Source organism: Berghia stephanieae, chromosome 2 (assembly GCF_034508935.2).
Source record: "Berghia stephanieae isolate SIO BIC M18660-M18661 chromosome 2, UCSD_Bste_1.3, whole genome shotgun sequence".
Taxonomy (NCBI): domain Eukaryota; kingdom Metazoa; phylum Mollusca; class Gastropoda; order Nudibranchia; family Aeolidiidae; genus Berghia; species Berghia stephanieae.
This window is the reverse complement of record NC_088361.1, coordinates 26,745,843-26,753,342: the sequence shown is the minus strand read 5'-3', so window position 1 is coordinate 26,753,342 and position 7,500 is coordinate 26,745,843. Positions and strand designations below refer to the sequence as shown.

The 7,500-nt window shown below is 33.8% G+C and overlaps 1 protein-coding gene across 1 annotated transcript in view; it reads left to right on the top strand.

Annotated features, from left to right (window-relative positions):
- Window positions 1–7,500, top strand: part of LOC144964593 (ATP-dependent translocase ABCB1-like) — a 28,585-nt gene that overhangs the window by 960 nt on the left and 20,125 nt on the right. Inside the window, exons 3-5 of the mRNA XM_078899043.1 lie at window positions 687–857; window positions 1,974–2,135; window positions 2,564–2,582. Coding sequence (XP_078755169.1) covers window positions 687–857; window positions 1,974–2,135; window positions 2,564–2,582 — 352 coding nt within the window. The remainder of the gene's footprint in view (window positions 1–686; window positions 858–1,973; window positions 2,136–2,563; window positions 2,583–7,500) is intronic.

Sequence of the window (7,500 nt, the reverse complement as noted above, 5' to 3'; positions counted from 1 at the left end):
GGCCAAAATTTTAAATCCGAGTTTCTCCAGAGTACGGAAGAATTGCCAGAATATCTAAAATCCCAAGGGCTGTCTTGGGTTTGAGTCTTTTTCACATGTTTGGGGGGGGGGGGAGAGGGTGGAGCCATCTCACTCTGCGTTTGAAATTTTTAAAATTGGTACTGGTCTATTTTTTAATAGTATCTGCGGTGTCAGGATAACACCTCTGACTTGTATTGATCTTTAGACAATGTCCCTGTGTCTGTACTTTCGTCCAGGCAGAATGCCTTAAAGATAGGCCTTGTTCACAATATTCTCTGTTTTATAGGAGGCGAAAACTTGAATTGAGAAGCGCTTCCCCCCTTCCCTCCGGTGTTCAACAGCACTGTGTTTGTACAAAGATGTTACACAAAGGCTCTCTGTCTTTTAAAAAACTAAACGGATCTTGTCAACCAGGAGAATTAATACATGTTGTAATTTGTTGACATCATGGTAAAAAAGATAATAATTTGAAAAGTTTAAAGATAGTATGACAATTTTATTTTGTGTTTGTGGCATAATTGGCTTGAATAAATTCACCCAAAAAAAATCATAAATATGAAAGATATCGCATTCTCGTTAATGCTTTTGCTACATTATCACAATCACCTTTATAGTAAACATCAAAAACGTTTTAAAAACTATTTTTTATTATTTTTCATTTGCAGAAATTCAACACTCTGGTAGGAGAACGAGGTGCTCAACTAAGCGGTGGTCAGAAGCAAAGAATTGCCATTGCTAGAGCTTTGGTTAGAGACCCCAAGATTCTGTTGTTGGACGAGGCCACATCTGCCCTGGACACAGAGAGTGAGAGTATTGTACAAGATGCCCTCGATAAGGTTGGACCATTAATGTATTTAATGATAAATATTAATAAAGTATCTTTAGAGTAATAATGGTCATTTTTTAAAATGAAATTGGTTTATCACAACCTTAAATACGGCTTTGAAATTTTCCATCAAACAAATGTCTGAACTCAATAGGAATTAACCACCTTGTCCACATATGCAAATTGGAGATTAACATTTTTTTCATAGAAAAACAAAACGCAAGTATCTGAAATGAGGATCAAAATTGAGACCATCCCTTCCATAGTGCAATGCTTTAAAGATATGACCATTGTGTCTTCCAAAAAATTAAAAGGGCATATATGTTGATAGCTCACTTCAGATTAGAGGGTCTTTGGGTTGAATCAAAGTGGAACCGCTGGAATTGTAGCTAATTATTTTGAAAAGGCTCTTTTTCATACAAATAGACTTTTAACTGAAGTTTTACTTTTTATTTGATTTAAAAGAAACTGATAAGCAGTTGCTAAGCTAAAGCTTTGATTTTTTTTTTTTGCACAACATAATGAATTAAATCCTTGATTGAGGCATTTTGAAAGGGAATGGCATTGTTTATTTTACATTCCTTTAGAGGTTGTGACTTAATGTCAAGTATACTCCAGTCTGTGTTACATTTTGTAGATAATTTTACTATTAAATCCAAAACCCAATAACTACATATATATTCTGACTTCAATCAATTATAATGTAATAATGCTGTACGTTTCAAACCATTTTAACGTAAGGCTATGTGGTCAGGTGGTATGCTACTCGCTTTCGGATTGGAAGGTCCTGGGTTCGAGCCTCACTCGGCGCATAGTTGAGTCCTTGGAAAAGGCTCTTTACTCTCACATTCTCTCGGGTACTCAGGTGTAAAATGAGTATCTGGCCGTTAACAGCGTTGTCTCTGTGTGAAAAAATTGTAATATCGCCTGAAAGCGTCATGTCTCTTTCTACATGTTGCATTTTGATGTTGGACTAGGACCCCTTGTAAAGCGCTTTGAGACTTCGAGTGGATATTGCGCTATATAAAAACTCTCATTTTCTAAAAAAAAAAATAAAACACACACTCGAATTCAAGTTCAAACAGTTTTTCACTTGTATTTTTTTTTTTTTGATACCCCATTTCAGGCAAGAATGGGTAGAACAACTCTGGTTATCGCTCACCGCTTGTCCACCATCAAAACAGCGGATATTATCATAGGATTCGACAAGGGAAAAGTCATGGAACAAGGCACTCATGATGGCTTGATGGCCGAGCAAGGGATTTACTATCAACTTGTCACGAACCAGGTACGTATCCATGACATTAACAGTGAGAAGACAATTCTTATTTGAATTGTATTTAAATTTTAAGGAAGTGACTCATAGTAGAATTGTCTTGCAGGATAAGATGTACAGGGTGTACATTTAACAACAAAATATTGTCCAGTGATGTTTGATTTCCAGATGAACTAAAGAAAAGAATAGATACTATTTGTTGCTTAAGTATAGAATGGAAGTAATGCTAAATACATGTTTGAATAAATTTTCTTTTCTGACTTTTGTTTTGGATGAAGCTGTAAGCCATGTACTTACTTGTAACGATTGTATTAATTTAAAGCTTTTTTTTTTGCATGCATGAAATAGATTAAAATCAGAGATATCCTTTTTATGAGGCAATTGATAATTTAACCTCGACTATAAATTTGACTGACTTCACGTATTCTTTTATCTCTCAGATGGCGACAACAGAGGAAGGTATGATTTTACAGTTATATTTTCACAATTTGCTTATTTTCTTGATTTATTAACTATATACCAAGCATAATAGCTTATAATGCCTATATCTACATAATTAGCTTAAAGTCATTGATAATCAGGTTTACCCTCAAATTGAAAATTGAAAATGTTTGATTAAAGCAGTTAAAATGAAGACAATAAATATAACCAAGACCGCTTTAACTGTAAACTTCTAGGAGATCACTAAAACTTGATGAAATGAGCTTCATTGAATGGTTTATCATTAAAAACAGTTTTTCTTTAAAAATTATAACTGTTTCTGACAAAATTTGATCGCGTATCTTACTGTTATTCGTACAACAATAATTGTGTTCAGAGAAAGTAATGCGGAGACTGTTGCTAATGCTAAACCTGTTGATTTACATATATTACAATCGCGAGTGTTCTCTTTTATAATAATTGATGTTCCCTGCACGATTGACATGAATTAACTGCGGATGACAGCTTGGACCAATATTTTGGAATGTATTTGTCCATCTTACCATAATATCAGTATTGTGAAAGGACCGTTTTCAATAGAAAATGAGTAGAAATAATGAGGGGAAAACTGAAAACTTTCCTTTTATATAGATGTTTTGATTTGCGTTAAATAACGACTATTACTCGTACGTGTGATATTTATTATCAAAGACTAACAAATGGTTTTGAAACAAGAAATTTATGACCTTTTTGTGATTGTATTATATGCTATTATACATTGCTGCTATTTTCCTCATTATGAATTTAATGGCCGTTAAAAAAAATATAACAAATTTTTTTCTTCAGAATTTCTGAACGAATTACTAAAATACTTATCTGCTTATTTTGTATACCATTATTATTCCAGAAATAATACTAAAAATAACTAGTATACTGCTTAATTTTCTTTTCTTTTCTGTTTTGATATATAATGAATTAAGTACATAAAATTATTACACTGCTTATTCCGTACGATTTTACAAATACAACATCAGTCATACCTGTCCTCAAAGACTCATTTTTTGGTATACAAGCGCCCTAATGATGATTTACAGTTATGGATGTCAAGTAAATAAGACCATTTTAAGCCGATATCTTCCCAACATATTAAATTCAATGAAACTGCATCTCGACCAGTCAGTTCTGTTTAGAATGCTTTTAGTCCTTCAGAGCCATTTGGCCCATGGAGCCAGAGTTTATCGCGGTTTCTATAACGTGAAACAGACAGTTGCAATTGATTGCTACCCTTTAGATAGAACGCTAGTCTATCACAAAGTACTGTCTGCCCAATCTAAAGACCCATGCAACCTATCAATGCTGAATGGACAGGGTCAGAAAAAAATCTTGATTACACCCGTGATCGATCATGGTCCCTTTACTAGTGAAGCGAGTGTTCTACTAACTGAGCGATCGGGACCCCCTCTGTATAGTATTTAGGCTATCTGAAGCTTTGGGTCGTAAAAAATGCTGACGTTTTAAAAAAGATTTGTTTGTTTATTGTGTGTTTTGCTGACTTAGGGTTGCGCCTGAAACATTTACTATTTCCATTGCTTCAAGTGGATGCCACTCCGTTTTCACCCTTTTGCTAGCATTTTTTCTTTACAATGATATTCTTGGCAAAAGCAACTCTTAGAGATGAACAATAGTATTGGGGTAGATAGAAGTGTAACTATCTTTGACCAGCCATTCTAACGGGTGTGATCATATTGTAAATCATTTTATAATCACAATAAAACCTACTTGTCCGGCTATGTGATCTAGTACTATGATACTCGCCTTCTGATCGGAAGGTCCTGGGTTCGAATCCAGTGTAACTGTCAAGATATATACACATCTTCAATAATTATTCCTTGGGTTCTGACAAGTTCATCCAATACACCGAGGGTCTTTTCATGTCATTATTTGCGCTCCATTTAAAGTGATATTTGATGACAGGTTTGACTGTAGTTTAGACTCATGTCTTTATGTATGTACTTTGTTTTTGTTTTCATTTTTTGAGGTGTTATTTTGTTGTTGTTGTTGTTGTTGTTGTTGTTGTTGTTGTTGTTGTTGTTGTTTTGTTTATTTTTTTTTTTTTTTGGGGGGGGGGGGGGGATTTTTTAGTTTGGGGGGTGTTTTGTTTTGTTTTTATTTCTTTGTTTGTTTGATTTTTTTTTTGTGTATTTATTTTTTGTTTGATTTTATTTTTTCTTTTGTTTGGTTTGTATTGTTATTTATTTACTTTTTTTTTTGTTGCTTTTTTTTTGCCTTTGTATCCTTAACCAATTGATCTATTGCTGACGATGCAAATACGCAGGTCTGACATCCGAACCCACTAATAGGCCTAGTTTAACATTGTTGTAATGGACACTATTTTGCGTTATATTTTGAGATTTCCATTACAACAATGAGCCCATAAGGAATCGGGTTATCAGACCTGCAAATGAATGCACGCTGCATTGAATTTTATTGATAACCCATTTTATTCTCTCTCCATTTCATCTCTATGCTTTCAAACATCAAAGAAAACCAAGGTAACTAACTTCATATTTTTGGTACTATTATTTCACAATGATATTAGTATCTTCACTGTTTAACTGTTAACCAATTAAGTAGTTATTTGATTTGTTTCGAATAATATTGATCCCTGCCTAAATGAAATCCATGCCCTTAAGAGGCCCGTACCCTTTTTATTCTAAAAATCGTGGTGCTTCATGTTAAAATAAAACGATAGCTGTGTTGCATTTGTCCTAAACGTAACAGATAATATCGTTTAAGTTTTGCATGAAGTACCTTGTCTTTACGGTAAAACAAGGGGTGGGCTTTATTAGGGCATGGGCCTCATTTGGACACGGAACCCCATTGAGCACATCAGTAATTGGACCTAGTTTTCAATTTTAACGATATTATATGAACTATGACCTCAGCCTGAGTGATGCCGTGATCAAGCAATGTCATAAACTGAATTTTATTTTACACTTGTTTACAACATTTTATTTAATTTCCGATCTAAAATAAAGTTCTAATTCTCTTCAATAATTCATATAATTTTAACTGCCTTTGTGCGGCTTTGTGATCTTGTTGTATAACACTCGTCTTTGGACCTGTAGATCCCAGGTTTCGAGTTATTCTCTGAGCAGCGCAAAGTTGGGTACTTGGAAAAGGTTGCTTACTCTTATTCTCTCACCATACTCATGTGTAAAAGCGGTATTTGGTCGTAAACGAGGTTGTCTCGAGATAAATATTATAATATCGCCTACAGGCGTCATCTCTAGTCTTCCATGTCAAGAGACCCGGTGTAAAGCGTCTTGTTTAGTGGATATTGCGCTATAAAAATGCTCAAAAGTTTTGTTCCATTTTTCTAACCCTTTCAATTTTCAAACTTATGCCGGAGAAGATCCGATCCAACATTGTGTCACATCTAAAAGCTTAACTGCATATCTTTTCAATAATGTCAGTGATAAAAAAATTAACATACATAATGGTTTAGTGAAAAGTAGTCTCTGTTTACATTACAATGGAGATCAGCATTTGTCACATACTGATGAAACAAGGTAAATCCATAAAAAAATAGTTTATATATATGTATGTATGTATATATATATATATATATATATATATATATATATATATATATATATATATATATAAACTATTTATAATATGTGTGTGTGTGTGTGTGTGTGTGTGTTATACACCTGAAATAGTCATTGGATGGTGCCCCCCTTAAAACATTGTACTAATCTTATCAACTTCTCACGATTGTTGTAATATAATATGTGGTTATTATTCTGTAACTTGAAGTAAATTGACAAATTTTATGTTTTGATTGATTCATCAAGCTGCGATTGGAGGTAATTATGAAATGCAAATCCTGTTCTTTTTAGTTATGGAAGGGCAATGGTTGGTTTCTTAAATAGTAAATTTTAAACTTTTTATCGTGATTTCTGTATTTTTTATGCTGTCCAATTGGTCTCCAGAATTGCAACTGTAAAGAAGTAAAAAGAGTTAAATGTCACGTATATTATGGTTTATATAACACTCTAATGTGCAGTGGAATTGGGACGGGGTTCTCTCTTTTGGGTTGTTTGTTGTTGAAGTTGTTGTTTTTGTTTTGTTTGTTTTTTATGGGGTTTTTTTGGGAGAGAGAGAGAGAGAGAGAGAGAGAGAGAGAGAGAGGAGATAAAAAAAAAAGAGAGAGAGAGAGAGAGAGAGAGAGAGAGAGGGAGAGAGAGAGAGAGAGAATAAGTAATATTCATAGTATCTTGATTTCTACGATAACACCATAGTTTATCTCTCTTTGTCAAAATGTATTATAGTAAAATGTTTCAAATATTAGAAATGCCTCAAGTGAATATAATCCTTTCAGACATTTTAAACGTTTAAATCACCCTTCGATTTGTTCTAACATTATGTTCAGAATGAAACTGGACTACTGCCAACAACATAGAATACAAAAAACAAACAAAAAAACACAACACCCCCCCCCCCCACCCTCCAAACCAAAAAACAAAACAAAAAAACACAACACCCCCCCCCCCACCCTCCAAACCAAAAAACAAACAAAAAAACACAACACCCCCCCCCCCACCCTCCAAACCAAAAAACAAAACAAAACAGAATACTATCGGAGCAGGACCAACAGTAAACTGAGGATCGTGGTCGACATCACCCCTTTCTATAATTCCCTCCCTATTGAGGCCAGTTAAATTTTTAAAAGTTCTGCTTTTCCCGCAATAACTTTACCATAAACTTTCGATTTTCAATGAAGTATCTGATTTGTTAGGGGGCATAAAAACTATGACTTTAAAATGCTGTTTGAAAACGAAAGACGATATTATTTGTTTACAATCTATAAATAATTATATGTATTCTGAATACACTTTTTTTTTTACTTTCAATGTTTCTCAAATATATCGCAATTCTACGTACTTACATA